Genomic DNA, 18,595 nt, shown 5'->3' with positions numbered 1-18,595 from the left:
ATTGATCTGCAGTTTGCAGCGATCGCCAACATGGGGGGGTCATGGGACCCCCCCCCGGCATTTAGCCGAGGTGCCTGCTCAATGATTTGAGCAGGCATCGGCTTCCGATCACCGTCCACTGCGCGGCGGTGATCAGAAACACACAGGGCGTACAGGTACGCCCTGTGTCCTTAAGCACTAGGACATAAGGGCGTACCTGTACACCCTGTGTCCTGAAGAGGTTAAGACAATAGCCCAAAAAATTAAAAAGGTATGGCTCTCAGACTATGGAGACACTAAAACATCATTTTTTTGGTTTCAGAAATGCTATTATTGTGTAAAACTTAAATAAATAAGAAAAAGTATACATATTAGGTATTGCCACGTCCGTAACGAACTGCTCTATAAAACTATCACATGACCTAACTCCTCAGATGAACGCTGTAAAAATAAATAAATGAAAACTTTTCCAAAACAGCCAATTTTTTGGTCACCTTGCCCCATAAAGTGTAATAATGAATGATCAAAAAATCCTATGTACCCAAAAATGGTACCAATAAAAACCTCAACACTTTCTGCAAAAAAACGAGCCCCTGCACAAGACGATCCGCAGAAAAATAAAAAACATATGGCGTTCAGAAAACCAATCCAGCAAAATCTGCCTTCCAAAAACCGTATGGCATTACTTTCTTTCTGCGCCCTGCCGTGTGCCCGTACAGCAGTTTACGACCACATGTGGGGTGTTTCTGTAAACCGCGGAATCAGGGTAATAAATATTTAGTTTTGTTTGGCTGTTAACCCTCAATGTGTTAAAGAAAAAAAAATGTAATAAAATGGAAAATCCATTTTCCTTTAATTCTTGTGGAACACCTAATGGGTTAACAAAGTTTGTAAAATCAGTTTTGCGTAACTTGAGGGGTGTAGTTTCTACAATGGGGTCATTTATGGGGGTATCCACTATGTAGGCCCCACAAAGTGACTTCAGACCTGAACTGGTCCTTAAAAAGTGTTTTTTGGGAAATTTTCTTAAAATTTTTAAGAATTGCTTCTAAACTTCTAAGCCTTCTAACGTCCTAAAAAAATAAAATGACATTTCCAAAATGATGCCAACATAAAGTAGACATATGGGGGATGTTAAGTAATAAATATTTTATTAGGTATCACTTTCTGTTTTAGAAGCAGAGAAATAGAATTTTGGAAAATTTTGGGTACATTTGGGATTTTTTCATAAATAAAAATGAAATATATTGACTCAAATATATGACTATCATGAAGTACAATGTGTCACGAGAAAACAGAATGGCTTGGATAAGTAAAAGTGTTCCAAAGCTATTACCACATAAAGTGACGCATGTCAGATTTGTAAATTTTTTCCTGGACACTAGGGCATCAATGACCCTTGGTCATGAAAGGGTTAAGGAGGTTCTCTGAGAATGATTTAAAATGGCCACCAGCCACCTTTCCTACCTCCAGGTGATTTTGCGAAGGGAAGCTGTGCCAGTTAGGGATTTTCTTCTTTGTGTATACAGAGTTACATGGTTTGGATGGGTGAAAGTCCAAAAGTAATGAGTCCTAGTTAGCGCTGGTTGATTCAGAGGTAGGAAAGGTATTCCTTCCTGTGATAAAGGGTAAGTGCCTTTTCTTTACTGAAGTGCTGATCAGACTGGACTTGTGCTCTTATAAATTTTAGCAGACCTCTGTGTTAAGTCGTTTCACGAAAGCGTCCAAACATGTAATCTACTGTTTCTGCTTAACCCATTTTCTCAAATGAACAGCTTCTTACCGTATTTTTTATTTCATTGGCCATTTACGTATATTTGCATGAATATCTCTTCTCAGAGTTGACTTATCTTTCTTTATAACTGAGGTTCTTCTCTGCCATTTCCAATTTAGTGCCATTCAATGTGTCAAATATCTGCCAGTTAAAACCCGATAGTAACACATCTCCTTTTTATAATCTGGTTTTATCTACTGGTTACAGATTTTTTAAATGTATTAATCTATTTGCTGAAAATGATTATGGGGGCTGCCATTTTGCCTGAGCTGTTCTTAGCAGCATTTAGAAAGCATTAAGAACTGCTTTACGGCAGCCCCATGGTCCATAGACACAATGGACAGGATGGGACTCCACTGACTTCTATGGTAGAGTTTTACAAGGAAAAAATAGGTAAGATTTGACAATCACCTATTGGGAATGGTGGGTCCTGTCTTATCTCTGCAAAGAGGTGATATCTCCTTATCATTACAGGCAGATTTAGAATGACAGATAAGCAGATAGCTGCAGTAAAGTGATCTGTACAGTCCAAGAAGTGACGCCTATTATTAGGCTTATTGGCCAGCAGGAAAACTGCTGGATTTTATGGCTTTTGTTTAAATATAGATATCAACATGGAAAATAAAAGATAATATCACTAAAATGTCTTCAACAATATGTTAAACATAAAAATGCAATTTAATAGGTCATTTTCTGATGACACATTCCCTTTAAAGTGCCCAAGGGCATCCTTTTAGTAAAATGTTGACCGGGTTGAACTGCATAAATATTAAGTAAGGCCCCATGCACAAGTTCGTATCCATTTTGCAGGCGCATTGACTTCAGTGGGTCCATGGTCTGCATTTTCCAGACAAGTATAGGACATGTTATATCTCTTTGTGTAATAGACAAACGGATGCGGAGAGCACACAGATCAAATTGGTCATACACATTCAGGGACATTGAGTGATGGACGAAAGATATTTTTTGGAGTGTCCTTTCAAAGAAAGATAACTTTTCAGACTATTATTCAAACACAAAAAAGATTGTTCATTGTTAAAGGGGTTCTGCAGTTATTTTAAACTGATGATCTATCCCGGGTGTCGGACCCCCGCCGATCAGCTGTTTGAGAAGGCAGCGGCGCTGGCAGTAGCGCCGCGGCCTTCTCGCTGTTTACCACAGGCCCAGTGACGTCACGACTAGTATCACTGGCCTGGGAGAGGCTAAGCTCCATTCAAGTGAACAGAGCTTAGCCGCGCTCAGGCCATTGATACTAGTTGTGACGTCACTGGGCCTGCTGAAAAAAGCGAGAAGGCCACGGCGCTGCTGGAGAGCCGCTGCCTTCTCAAACAGCTGATCGGCGGAGGTCCCAGGTGTCAGACCCCCGCCGATCAGATGCTGATGATCTATCCAGAAGATAGTTTAAAATAACTGTAGAACCCCTTTAAATTTCATTGCGATGGAAGTTATAGAAACAGTGGAGTGCAGGCCGCTCAGATATTTCCACAACTCTGCCTACTCCCAGACAGAGTATTTTTTCACTTTAATAAATACTTCAATTCATTACACAAAATACAATTATTACAGAATAAATTAAAAAAATAACATTTTAAATGGCCATCTGACAGCAGATTTGTACCTATGAAACTTGCTGACCTGTTACATGTGCACTTGGCAGCTGAAGGCATCTGTGTTGGTACCATTTTCATATGTGCTTGCACTGCTGAGAAAAATTATGTTTTAATATCTGCAAATGAGCCTCTAGGAGCAATGAGTGCATTGTCATTACACCTAAAGGCTCTGCTCTTTCTACAACTGCCATGCCCTCTGTATTTTGATTTACAGGGCCAGGAAGGCGTGATCACATTTATGCTGCCTGGCCCTATTAATCAGAGTGGAGAGGGTGCGGTAGAACTTCCCCAGAATCTATAACCTTGTGGACATTTCCAATATAAATGACTAAATTCAGCTTTTTTCCCTCCTGCATTTTGGACAGTTGGTCTCCTCCTTTTTAATTAACTTTTTAGACCTTCTCAAATTAACTCCTTTAACTCTAAAAGTTTTTTTTTTACATACCTGAATATTTTGAAATTGTAACCTGTTCCCTTTGCTATGATGAAAACCCAGTGACTCAAATAGTTTTCTTTGTGAGCAAAATGCCCTATTAATTTCAGCCATTCTCTATACCAAACCCTGACTTCTCCCTGTAAAGATCATATTTTATCCCACAATTTTATTATTAGTTTAACTATTGGATATTTTCTTAATCCAACTGTGTCCAACTGGCATGATTTCAAAAGCTCGAATATCTCCCCTTTTGGCCAACACTATTATTTAAAAAAATGACCAAATATGGAAATCTTTTCCAATTGATCAAAAACTGGAGTTGGCCTGCCAGATAAAGTCTTAGATGAGTAATTAGCATTCCCTCTTTGCTCTCATCAGCCATAGATCAGAATGCTCTATATCAGTATGGTTATTAAATATTTTTCCCGTTTTATCTCTTATGACATATATATCATACCTCCCAACCGTCTCAGATCCGGCCGGACAGTCCCGGATTGCAGTGGCTGTACCGTTTACGGGGGAGCTATGTCCCACTGTTTGGCAGCTGTCTGACAGTTGCCTGTCTATTATGATGAAGCAGAGAGCCAGCATCGGCTCTCCACACGTCTTGCCTGTGCGGGGGGCGGGGACAGCCAGAAGTCAGCCTCCGCTCCACCTCCACAGACTAGAGCAGCCGATGTCCTGGTGCTAGGAACAAGGTAAGTATGTAGTGTTTATTTTTTTTACTTTCTGTGAGGGGCACATAACTGGACATATTACTGGGGGCACAGCTGGGCATATTACTGGGGGCACATAACGGGACATATTACTGGGGGCACCGTTGGGCATATTACTGGGGGCACAGCTGGGCATATTACTGAGCCACAGCTGGGCATATTTACTGGGGGCACATAACAGGACATATTACTGGGGGCACATAACTGGGCATATTACTGGGGGCACATAACTGGGCATATTACTGGGGGTACAGCTGGGCATATTACTGGGGTACAGCTGGGCATATTACTGGTGGCACATAACCGGGCATATTACTGGGAGCACAGCTGGGCATATTAATGGGGGAACATAACCGGGCATATTAATGGGGGAACAGCTGGGTATAATTCCGCGAGGGGGCACATAACTGGGATTATTACTGGGGGCACAGCTGGGAATAATTCTGTGAGAGGGCAAAATGAGGGCATAAATACTGTTCAGTGGCATGAAGGGGGATTAGGTGCATAGTTATGTTTTGGGATTAGGTGCATACTTTTTTGCTGCCTTACATAACTGAATTTGTTCATAGTCATTCTGAGCCATATTCCACTTGGTCTTTAATACAGCATCTCTCTTGAATAAAAAGTAAGACTCTGCTGCCTGCACTTATCTCCTTTCCTCTTCTTCTTTACAAAATTGCTTTCTAATATACATAATCTGCTCCCTAAATAATCCTCTTGCAGATGCCTTAAGAATGTCCCATACTTATCACGTATGAGGCTGTTCCTGTATTTATAAGAATAAATTCTTGCAGTTGATTCCTAATCTCTTCAAGATCCGAAATTAACACTAACCAATATGGGTTAAGTCTAAATTGCCAAACACCTGCTATTTTTGTCACTTGTTTTAAAAATCAACAAAAGAGGTGTATGATCTGATATGGACCATGGCTCATATAAATTGTGATGTACTAATGGAATGGAAACAAGTCAGTCCTATTTCCCTTACAACTGTGCCGTATTTTTTGCTCCATAAGATGTACTTTTTTCCGCAAAAGCGGGAGAAAATGGCATTGCACTCATTAGTATACAGTAGCAATGGGGAGCAGTGAATATAGAGCTCCTGGTGCTGGCTTTTACACACCGTTCCCTGGCCTTCTGTCTGTGCCATGCTGTGTCCTGACTATGTACAGCGTGCAATGTCAGGTCATAGTGCAGCGCTGCAGGTAGAGCACTGGATCTCCCGAGTGCTGGTGAAATCCAAAGCAGGAGAGGTAATTTCTTTATTTTATATCAGATCTGAGTTCTGATGAAGATTGGGAGTCTGGTCTGAAATCTCATGAGGATTGGGGGTCTGATTTGAGAGACTGATGAAGATTGGAGGTATTATCTGAGATCTGATGAAGATTGGGGGTTTAATGAATTTTGGGGATTTGATTTGAGGTCTCATGAAGATTGGGGGTCTGATGAAAAATTTTTTTTTTCTTATTTTCCTCCTTCACAACCAAACCTATGGCCTATGGTCAGGTGCATCTTATTGACCATAGGCCATAGTGAAAAATAAGGTAGTCAATCTGGCAGATTACCATTGAGGCTCAGTCTATTTTTGAATTAATACAATTATTAAAATCTCCCATACCAAACTATGGGACTTCTTTATCCATCATAAAGTTACCCAATTCAGTAAGGATAGATAGCAAGAAAAGGTGATATGTAAAGAAAGGACAGGACCACGTTCATCCTCTTTAACTGGAGAAAAATATAAATCTCTCCTTCTCATACCCCCCTTTTTTTTTATATATTACAACCAAGGGACACCCATGGATTAAAATACTGACACCTCTTGAATATTTAGAATATACTACATGAAATTTCTTTCCAACCCACTTTCTAGATAAAAAATCCTATTCTTTCCTTAAAAACGTCATTTCCCCTAAATAAAGTAAAAAGTTGACATATTAGGTATCGCCGCGTCCGTATCGACCGGCTCTTTAAACATATCACATGACCTAACCCCTCAGATGAACACCATAAAAAATAAAAACTGTGCTAAATAAACCATTTTTTTGTCACCTTACATCACAAAAAGTACAGTAAGCGATCAAAAAGGCGTATGCCCACCAAAATAGTACCAATCTAACCGTCACCTCATCCCACAAAAAAATTAGCCCTTACCTAAGACAATCGCCCAAAAAATAAATAAATAAACTATGGCTCAGAATATGGAGACACTAAAACATAATTTTTTTTGTTTTAAAAAAACTTATTGTGTAAAACTTACATAAATAAAAAAAAGTATACATATTAGGTATCGCCGCGTCCGTAATAACATGCTCTATAAAAATATCACATTCAGATGATACAGTAAAAAAAGCTATTTTTTGTCACCTTACATCACATAAAGTGTAATAGCAAGCGATCAAAAAGTCATATGCACCCCAAAATAGTGCCAATCAAACCGTCATCTCATCCCGCAAAAATCATACCCTACCCAAGTTAATCGCCCAAAAACTGAACTATGGCTCTCAGACTATGGAAACACTAAAACATGATTTTTTTGTTTCAAAAATGAAATTATTGTGTAAAACTTACATAAATAAAAAAATAGTATACATATTAGGTATCGCCGCGTTCGTGACAACCTGCTCTATAAAAACTACCACATGATCTAACTTGTCAGATGAATGTTGTAAATAACCCCCCCTCCAAAAAAAAATGGTGCCAAAACTGCTATTTCTTGTTACCTTGCCTCAAAAAGTGTAATATAGAGCAACCAAAAATCATATGTACCCTAAACTAGTACCAACAAAACTGCCACCCTATCACGTAGTTTCTAAAATGGGGTCACTTTTTAGGAGTTTCTACTCTAGGGGTGCATCAGGGGGGCTTCAAATGGGAAATGGTGTCAAAAAACCAGTCCAGCAAAATCTGCCTTCCAAAAACCGTATGGCATTCCTTTCCTTCTGCGCCCTACCGTGTGCCTGTACAGCAGTTTACAACCACATATGGGGTGTTTTTGTAAACTACAGAATCAGAGCCATAAATATTAATTTCCAAATATTAAAATGGAAAATCTGCCAAAAAAGTAAAATTTTGAAATGTTATCTTTATTTTCCATTAATTCTTGTGGAACACCTAAAGGGTTAACGACGTTTGTAATATCAGTTTTGAATACCTTAAGGGGTGTAGTTTCTACAATGGGGTCATTTTTGGGTGGTTTCTATTATATAAGCCTCACAAAGTGACTTCAGACCTGAACTGGTCCTTAAAAGGTGTGTTTTTGAAATTTTCTGAAAAATTTCAAGATTTGCTTCTAAACTTCTAAGCTTTATAACATCCCCCAAAAATGTAATATCATTCCCAAAATTATCCAAACATGAAGTAGACATATGGGGAATGTAAAGTAATAACTATTTTTGGAGGTATTACTATGTATTATAAATGTAGAGAAATTGAAACTTAAAAATTTGCTAATTTTTCAAAATTTGGGGTAAATTTGGGATTTTGTTTTATAAATATAAATGTATATTTTTTACTCCATTTTACCAGTGTCATGAAGTACAATATGTGATGAAAAAACAATCTCGGAATGGCCTGGATAAGTCAAAGTGACATTGGTCAGATTTGCAAAAAATGGCCTGGTCCTTAAGGTGAAAATGAGCCCGGTCCCTAAGAGGTTAAAATTGGGGGAGCTATGTGATGACATGGTCATCAGTTTGAGTTAAATGTGTATTGGTGTTGGATATGTGTAATTATTTTATACTGTGTAACTTATCAAAAGACTGTCAGCACCCCCCACCCCCCTTCGTTATCTCCCATTGTACTCTGAGCTCAGGACAATGACATTTTGGCCAGGGTCCTGCTAGGGCTGTCTGGAGCTATTTTAGCAGCTGGACCCCTGTGGTGTGGTGCAGACAGAATGTCTGGGCAGGGGAAGGGGGATGTGATGGAATTACAGTTTCATCTGATCACTTTCTGATCACTTGCATTTTAGTACTGCCATTTAAATCATTTTTTTTTCTCTGCTTGGTTAGGAGTGGCTTGTGCTTCCTGATGATATAAATTCAACCACTGAACTCTCCCAGAGCTTGCTCTACATGAGGCTTGCTGTACCAAGTGGCTGCTGATTAAGTGTTTTTTTAAAGAACCGGAAGTTTAAGAATTCCCCTAGGGGTCCTGACGGGGCCTTAGCTATAGGGGAAAGAGTCTGCTTTGGGCCCCAAACTCTACCTGGGCTTTCTGTACTAAGTGGGCTTGTGAATAAGTGGAGTTTATAAGAACCGGAGTTTAAGACGAGGAGCAAGAAACTAAGGTTTGATAAAATTGTGTTGGCTTAATTCTAACTAATCCTCCAACTACAGCAGACAGGGTCTAATTCGAACTCATATTTACTGTTTTCCTTCATTACTGTTCATCCCCATTTAAATATGTGCTCCATGGACAATGCCACAAAGTGTGTGTCCTGTGTAATGTATGCGTGCCTTGAAGAGCCTTTCGAGGGTGAATACAATTGCACTAGATGTTGCATATTTGGAAGCCCAGATCTTGGATCTAAATAAGCAGCTTGAAATACTTAGGGGCATTGCAGACCTGAAGAGAGGCTTAGACCTCACTGCAGGCACTGACTGGGGTCAGTGAAATGGAGGTGGGAGGAGGAGGGCAAGATCAGGACTATCAGGTGAGCAGTTGGGTTAATGTAGGAAGAAGGTGTAGAGGGAAAAGGGCCAAAGAAGCTAGTCCTGAGCTGGCACGCCCTAGTAAATATGCCTGTTTGGCTGATATTAGGGATGAAAGCCCAGGGCCAGAACACTGCAGCAGGGCGTTTCTCCTAGCAACCGGGAGGATGACCGCTGCAGGAAGGATGGGAAAAGGAGTGCAGCAAAGGTCAGGCAGATGCTGGTGGTGGGGGACTCTATTATTAGGCGGACAGACAGGGTCATCTGTTGCCGAGACTGTGAATGTCGAACAGTGTGTTGTCTGCCGGGTGCTCGGGTTCGGCATATTGCGGATCGGATTGACAGATTGCTGGGTGGGGCTGGGGAAGAGCATTTAAAAAATACAAATCTGTGGGGTCAGCTGTAGCGTTTAAAGATTACAAAGGGCTTAATAAAATCTTTAAAAAGGAGATAAAATAAGAAAAAAATATAAAACGAACAGCAGGTGGCAAAAGAGAGCAAAACAAATCCCCAAAAATTCTTTAAATATATAAATGCTAAAAAAAAATAGGTCTGAGCACGTAGTTCCCCTAAATAATGGTAAAGGGGGATAGTCACTGAAGATAAGGAAAATCCAGAGTTACTAAATGTTTTTTTTTTGCTCTGTATATACAAAAGAAGAGAAAGAAGCTGATATCTGTGGCGCCGGGGCTGTTATTGCATCCAGTGATATACTCAATTGGCTAACTGTAGATATGGTCCAAGAGAAGTTAAATAGGGTAAATGTGAACAAGTCTCTGGGTCCAGATGGATTACACCCAAGAGTGCTTAAAGAGCTCAGTTCAGTCATTGCTGTGCCCCTGTTTATAATTTTTAAAGATTCTCTGGGTACTGGTACAGTGCCAAGTAATTGTCGCAAGGCAAATGTGGTGCCCATGTTCAAAAAAAGATCAAGGTCCTCCACAGGTAATTATAGACCAGTTCACTGTCTCCTTAGGATCCATAAAAAATTAAAACATCCTGGTAGATTATACATATTTTGGCAGGAAATAACAACATGTACTGTATTTCAAGAGGTTTTCCGGGATTTTAACATTGATGAGCTATCCTCAGGATAGGTCATCAGTATTAGATTGGTGGGGGTCTGACACCCAGCACCCCCGCTAATCAGCTGGTTGAAGGGAAGGCTGTGGTCTGTCAACATTGCATTGTCAACAAGCTGTCCCATTCACTTCTATGGCATGGCTCTGTAGTATTCAAGTGTATAGGAACAAGCCGTCCCATAGAGTTGAACGGGGCGGCTTGTAATTACAACTGTCACGGTTGCAATGTCGACGATAAGCAGGTAAACAATGAAAGGAAGGCTGCGCTTGCACGGAGCATGGCCTTCTCTTCAACCAGCTGATTGGCAGGGGTGCCGGGAGTTCTTTTCTCTGAGTTTCTTTTTAATTAAATTAAACTTGGCCGTCACTATTTGAGTGTCCTCAGAATAATCAGGATATTATTACCATTATATACCAGGCTATCCTTAAAAGGGTTTTCAGAGATTTTAATACTGAAGACCTAGCCTCTAGATAGGTCATCAGTATCTGATCGGTGGGGTCTGACACCTGGGACCCTTGCCGATCAGCTGTCTGAGGCAACTTACATAGCACAACGCCATACATTGTATAGCGGCTGTGCTTGATACTGCGCTCTGCCCCATTCACTTCAATGGGGCTAAGCTGCGCCTAGGCCACATGACCAATGAACTGGCCTAGGAAAAGCTGATAGAAGGCCACGGAGCTACTATGAGCGGCGATGCCTTGTTGAACAGCGATCAGCGGGTTGTCGGACCTCAACCAATCAGAAACTGAGAACCTATCCAGAGGATCAGTCATCAGTATTAACATCTTGGAAAACCCCTTTAACCCTTGCTTTTCTAATGATGACATCTCAATCTGAAGTACAGATGACTTTAAACAGGATAGAGGAAGAATTGTTTCTTTGTGCAGTGGTACTGATAGAAGACAGGTCACACCGGATTAATATAAGGACAGTGGGTTTTCCTGAGAAAGCAGAAGGGACAGACGGTGTAACCTTTATGTAATTTGGGAAAAGCCAAAAAGACTACAAAGATTTTATATTTAAGATGTTTTATGGTGTTTAATGGTAGAATAGTGTGGAGTGATTTTGATGATTAGTTACTAGAGTTAGAGCGGCAATGTTTACTCTGATGTTGGAACATGTCATTTCAACAATACTATTTTTATTTGTATATTGCATTTTCTTATTTACATTTGTAATCCGTCTACTTTGTCTTCAACGTGATGTACATGTGTTTATTACTCCTACTTCATGTCTATCGATACCATTTGTGTTTATATTCAAAGCAGCAATGTAACAAAAGTAGCTAATTTTCTAAGCACACATAATAATATGAGAATAAATCCTCTGTAGAAACACACTGCATTACCCTGTGCATCTAGACCCATGTTCTCTGCATTTTAATAGCATAAGAGAACTAATGTTTCATCCTATCACTTGTAGTAAAAAGGATTATCTGACATTTCAATACTGATGACCTCTGCTATGGATAGGTCATCAGTACCTGATTAGTGGGATCTGACAGCCGGGACCCCCGCTGATCAGCTGTTTTGAGAAGGCACCGATGCTCCTGTGAGCGCCGCTCTCTTCTCTCAGCTTACCAAGCACCGTATAGTGACTGTGCTTGTTATTGCAGCTCAGCCCCATTCACTTCTATGGGACTGAACTGTGCCTAGGCCACATGACTAATGAACGTGTCGTCGCTGGCCTAGGAAAAGCTGGAGAAGGCTGTGGCACTACTGCGAGCACTGCTGCCTTCACAAACAGCTGATCGGCGGGAGTCCCGGGTATTGGACCTCCACCGATTATATATTGATGACCTATCCAGAGGATAGGTCATCAGCATTAAAATGACGGAAAACCCCTTTAAACGCATCTTCCAAATGACCTGTCCATAGGTCATAAATAACCAATAAAATAGCGATTACTTGCTCTCCTGATCCTAATGCTTATATACTGTATCTTTACTTCCTCGAAAAACACTAAACCATGCCAATTCTGTAGGTATGCATAGTATGTTACTTGTGAAAGTAGCATTTTTTGATCCAGAGCTGCTCTTTTTACAGTAACTGATGACCAGAAATTATACCAGTAACATCCATATTGGAGGCTATGCCTGAACTGTATTGTGTACCGTATGTTATTTTTATATTTAGTAGGTTACAAAGAGGAAAGTATTTCTATCTTTCTATAGTGTTTTCTTGGGGGGAAAATTTGACTGTAAAATAACAAATAATCCTAAGGATTCTTTTATGGGCAGATTTCCTGTCGGTAATGAGCACTGTTTAAACAGAGCAATCAGTATGTGTGCAAAGTCTATGGGGATGGGCATTGGAACATTCATTCACCTGATAATTATCGGCCTGTAAAAAGAGCCTTAATCCAAAAATCTTTTTTCCACTGATTTAAAAAACACAAGATAAATTTGTATTGTAAATCCTACTCTGCTCTGCTGTTTAACTTGAAATTACAGTCTACATGACCAAATCCGACTCCAGTGAGATTCTTGTTAATAAATCTCAGCAAGACCAATATGTGATATAAAGTAAATTATCACCTTCGACTTCTGCTAATTATGTGTAAAACTTTCCATCTTTTCATTGTGCCATATGTGATGTAGTGTCTGTAACGCTGAATAATGTGGAGGGATGGTGATAACCAGTATGCTTGCTTTCTTTAAACGTTCGCATTTTCTTACCAGGACGAAAGCACTGACACTTTCTAATAATGACTCGTCTTCATTTTCAGAAGCACTGCGATAGACAAAAGGCCAACCTGAGGATTCGCTTCAAACCCTCTCTATTCCAACATGTAGGGACCCATTCTTCTCTAGCTGGAAAAATACAGAAATTAAAGGTATGAAGAATTACATATGTAATATATATATATATATATATATATATATATATTTATTGAGGCAACTTTATGTTAATTAATGTAAAGATTTGGATCGACAGGAGTCTTAATTGCTGTTGCCCTTACACAGAGAAAGCTATCAATCACTGATAAAACCTCACCCTGTGTACAGCTATCATTGACTGACAGCTGTCTGTGTATACACACACAGGGAATGCTATCAATCACTGATAACACTTCCCCTGTGTACAACTATCAGTGATTGACAGCTATCTCTATAGACATATTTACACAGAGAATGCTATCACTGATAACACCTCCCCTCATGTACAGCTATCAGTGACTGACAGCTATCTATATATACATACTTACACACTGAATGGTATCAATTACTGATAACACCTGTCGGAATATTTCTGCTGTCTCCGATTAACAGTCTATATTATTTATGTAAATAGATTAGAATCTGCAATGAAGGAGATTCTAATCTATTACCATAAATACCAAGCTAAAATGAGCTTGTGATCTGTGCTAAGTTAGAAGACAAAAAAGAAGGCGGTGAAAAATATATATTAATTAAATAACAATAATACAGTGCAAATTAATATATAAGAAAAATTGGTGACAAATGAAATCTAGAGTGTGTGTGTGTGTGTGTATATATATATATATATATATATATATATATATATATATATATATATATATATATATATATACAGGTCCTTCTAAAAAAAATTAGCATATTGTGATAAAGTTCATTATTTTCTGTAAAACATTAGACTTTCATATATTTTAGATTCATTACACACCAACTGAAGTAGTTCAAGCCTTTTATTGTTTTAATATTGATGATTTTGGCATACAGCTCATGAAAACCCAAATTTCCGATCTAAAAAAATTAGCATATTTCATCCGACCAATAAAAGAAAAGTGTTTTTAATACAAAAAAAGTTAACCTTCAAATAACTATGTTCAGTTATGCACTCAATACTTGGTCGGGAATCCTTTTGCAGAAATGACTGCTTCAATGTGGCGTGGCATGGAGGCAATTAGCCTGTGGCACTGCTGAGGTGTTATGGAGGCCCAGGATGCTTCGATAGCGGCCTTAAGCTCATCCAGAGTGTTGGGTCTTGCGTCTCTCAACTTTCTCTTCCCAATATCCCACAGATTCTCTATGGGGTTCAGGTCAGGAGAGTTGGCAGGCCAATTGAGCACAGTAATACCATGGTCAGTAAACCATTTACCAGTGGTTTTGGCACTGTGAGCAGGTGCCAGGTCGTGCTGAAAAATGAAATCTTCATCTCCATAAAGCTTTTCAGCAGATGGAAGCATGAAGTGCTCCAAAATCTCCTGATAGCTAGCTGCATTGACCCTGCCCTTGATAAAACACAGTGGACCAACACCAGCAGCTGACATGGCACCCCAGACCATCACTGACTGTGGGTACTTGACACTGGACTTCAGGCATTTTGGCATTTCCCTCTCCCCAGTCTTCCTCCAGAGTCTGGGACCTTGATTTCCGAATGACATGCAAAATTTGCTTTCATCCGAAAAAAGTACTTTGGACCACTGAGCAACAGTCCAGTGCTGCTTCTCTGTAGCCCAGGTCAGGCGCTTCTGCCGCTGTTTCTGGTTCAAAAGTGGCTTGACCTGGGGAATGCGGCACCTGTAGCCCATTTCCTGCACACGCCTGTACACGGTGGCTCTGGATGTTTCTACTCCAGACTCAGTCCACTGCTTCCGCAGGTCCCCCAAGGTCTGGAATCGGTCCTTCTCCACAATCTTCCTCAGGGTCTGGTCACCTCTTCTCGTTGTGCAGCGTTTTCTGCCACACTTTTTCCTTCCCACAGACTTCCCACTGAGGTGCCTTGATACAGCACTCTGGGAACAGCCTATTCGTTCAGAAATTTCTTTCTGTGTCTTACCCTCTTGCTTGAGGGTCTCAATGATGGCCTTCTAGACAGCAGTCAGGTCGGCAGTCTTACCCATGATTGCGGTTTTGAGTAATGAACCAGGCTGGGAGTTTTTAAAAGCCTCAGGAATCTTTTGCAGGTGTTTAGAGTTAATTAGTTGATTCAGATGATTAGGTTAATAGCTCGTTTAGAGAACCTTTTCATGATATGCTAATTTTTAGAGATAGGAATTTTGGGTTTTCATGAGCTGTATGCCAAAATCATCAATATTAAAACAATAAAAGGCTTGAACTACTTCAGTTGGTGTGTAATGAATCTAAAATATATGAAAGTCTAATGTTTATCAGTACATTACAGAAAATAATGAACTTTATCACAATATGCTAATTTTTTTTAGAAGGACCTGTGTATATATATATATATATATATCCACTACTATACCTTATTATGACAATACCCTTCAATTATATTTTAAGTCAATTTGATACCTGATACAAATGTCTAATTCAGATTTCCTCTTTTATTGATACAAATATATATTTACATAATTAACTATACCGGCCTAGAACTGAATTCAGTTCTTTGGAGATGATGCCGTGTTTCCAACAGTACATATAAATCTCACTGAATTGGATCAAGTTTTAGGATGATGCTGCAGGTACACCCCAATCTTATTCCAAAACGGATACTATACACAAAGTATGGTTAATTGAATATATATAGATATAAATTACATTTATTAATTATCCTATAAAATATATGTATGGTTATACTATACCAAAATGTCAGCTAGCAGAAATCAGTTTCAATGGTTCTAAGATGGCTGCCTCCAATGGCTGAAAGGGTGGTCAAGGGGCTGGATCCGATGGATCAAGATGTCTTCAGGTCTGAAGGTGTTTTCTTCAAGATGACCATCCCAAGCTGATTCAAGAAGATCCTACCTCTGTCAGCCCATACCATCTTTTTATCCCATCTAAAATGAGGCTGACCTGGTTTGATCGTTTACTTAGTGACATCACTGTATAACTAATAGGACTTCCCCTAGTGATTTCACAGTTTAAGCCTTAATTTTATCCTAACATTAGGTGGCACCAAGGCTCCATATAAAAGTCTTGGCAATTATAGCTAGTTTCTGTATATTTTCTTATTAATTTGAAGAAGGGATAAACTTTAACTAAGGTTTCAGACAGAACCTTGAAAAGACCTTAAAGAGACAATGACGTTTATCTTTTGTCAAACATCTAGTCTCTTTCTAAATCTCTGACTAAACCTAATTCATTCCAAACACACACTACAACACTTGTGGTCTTTGTTTGGTAAAAACACAGGGTTTGTTTATGGTCACCTGTGTCCACATTTATCCATTCAAGAAATCTTCAGGTAAAGAGATCATTAACTTACACTGTTCTCTGGGAGACATTCTGAAATTACATAGGAATTTCTACCTCGATTCTAACCTTAAAATGAATATATCTATAATTACCACACACTTAATTACAGTATATAAAACACACATATTTAAATCGATTATAAAAATCAAAATACACTCATACATTGATTAATATAAAAACCCCAAAGTAAATAAGAGTCTCCTATTCATTTCAACTAACCTAGAACTTCCACATTTCTACTTCTTATTTGGGTAAATACATTTTATTAGACCTGTCTAAATTTCTTCTCACACAAGAGCAGACTATGCAAATCATCCTAAGTTTTATAAACAAAAGTCTTTACACAAGTCTAATCTCGAATTAGTGATTCTAAGTTCACAAGGGTTTGAACTAATATTACCGTCTTGAATAAGACGAAATCAGACCAAAATGGCTTCTCTTAATGTTCCTATTCATATACCTGTATAGGCCTTATATAATGGACTCTTTTTATACTCAAAAGTTCTGACAAATCCCACCCCTCCCCCCTTTCTTACGTTATTCCAGTCGGTACTGGACATAACCGGGAAAAAGCTAGAAGAATTTTTATGTCAGTCAAAATATATATATATTTTTTGTTGAAATAGATATGTCTTTCCTATTAGTAATTTTAATGAAAAAAAAGAAACAATATTGTATTTTTCCAGAATTTTGTCCATCAATCTTTTCTGTGTATCAAATGTTTTAGATCTTTGAAAGGTATAATATCACAGAAATCCTGTGTCCTATGGCTTTGGCATGCAGGTTAGAGCAACGTTTGACACGGATCAAGCCATTATTGTCGTAAACTCTGTTCCCAATGCACAATGTACCAATTCGCTACCTTTCCTAAGTTAAAATTAGATATCCGGTAGTTTTCCTCCAAAGATTCTTGAAGTAAAATATTCTTTGCCATCATTCACAATCCTGGGACATCTGAAAAACTACTGATAGATTCTGGTTGATTAGTTCTGTCTTGAACTGGACATCTCGGATCAACGCCATCCGGACGATATCTGTATCTTTGTTGTCATCATTGTCGCCAGGAATTACGTCTGGTGCCGCCAATTACTTCCTTTTTCTATAAAAGAACTCAAGAGTATAAATATATATATTCTTATCCATTTACACTTACAGTTTCCTAGGTTTGTCATTTAAAATACTTTGTAAAGAAAAAACAAAATTGGAACATCTGTGAACTGAGAGAAATCACAATAACACTACCCTTATTCATTCTCTTTTTCAGCATCACTTTCTATGATTCTCAGTTGTGACCTCGGGTGACACACCCGCAATTGATTCACATGGACCCATTTCTCTATGAAACCACCGTTTGCATTAATTTTCACCTTATAGACCACAGGTGATATTTTATCAATGATGTCATAAGGCCCATTCCAGGATGGAAGGAACTTCCTCTCTTTTACCCGATCCAGGGCAAAATTGTAGAGATACACTCTGTCTCCTACCTCATGCTCCTTCTTGGTAGTTTTCAAATCATAATAAGTCTTATTACTTACGACTGCTTTCTTAAGGTTCTTCTACACAAAAGCTAAAGCATGTTGAAGATCCTTATGAAGGTCCTTCACGTACTGATGTGTTGTGGCTGCATCGATCAGGTTATGATCTGATGTACGATACAACAGATGTTGCGAAAGTATCATTCTTCTTCCCGCCATCAACTCAAAAAGTGACATCTTGGTTGCAGCACTTGGAGTGGCTCTAATAGCCATGAGCACTAACGGCAGCTTTATATCCAAGTCATGGACCCAATTATCCTGAGGGCTTGGATACCTAATTACCTTGTGATTGGCCAATTGATGTGATAGAACTCCACTAATATAACTGTTTTCATGGCGTAAATCTAATTTAGCCCTTTTAGTTCTTCCTAGGTCATTAACCAGTACTGGGAAGAACACCTCATCATCCACCTTTTCAATCCCCACTAAGAATTGTTTATGACCATTGAACCCAGTATGGTCAGTCGTTTCTGGAACAGACATCTTTCACTTGTTCAGGAGCTACACATATGGTATTATCCTCCTGTTCACCTACAGTGGAATTCGGGGTTGTTTGCAGGAAAGAGACATCAGGGACTTGGCTATTTCTGAAATGTACCTCAATGGAATCCGGCCTTTTTTCTATGACATGGCAGCTACTCCGACTGTGATAGGATTGT

General features: G+C 39.2%; 1 protein-coding gene across 2 annotated transcripts in view; it reads left to right on the top strand.

Annotated features, from left to right (window-relative positions):
- The window catches only part of MGAT4B (alpha-1,3-mannosyl-glycoprotein 4-beta-N-acetylglucosaminyltransferase B), a 444,527-nt gene that overhangs the window by 385,510 nt on the left and 40,422 nt on the right, over positions 1-18,595 (top strand). For both annotated transcript variants that reach the window (XM_044281108.1, XM_044281109.1), the window contains exon 10: positions 12,984-13,091. In XM_044281108.1, the coding sequence (XP_044137043.1) occupies positions 12,984-13,091 (108 nt within the window). The remainder of the gene's footprint in view (positions 1-12,983; positions 13,092-18,595) is intronic.

The sequence above is a fragment of the Bufo gargarizans genome, chromosome 2 (assembly GCF_014858855.1).
Source record: "Bufo gargarizans isolate SCDJY-AF-19 chromosome 2, ASM1485885v1, whole genome shotgun sequence".
In the NCBI taxonomy this organism is placed as follows: domain Eukaryota; kingdom Metazoa; phylum Chordata; class Amphibia; order Anura; family Bufonidae; genus Bufo; species Bufo gargarizans.
This window is presented reverse-complemented; position numbering and strand designations above follow the sequence as displayed.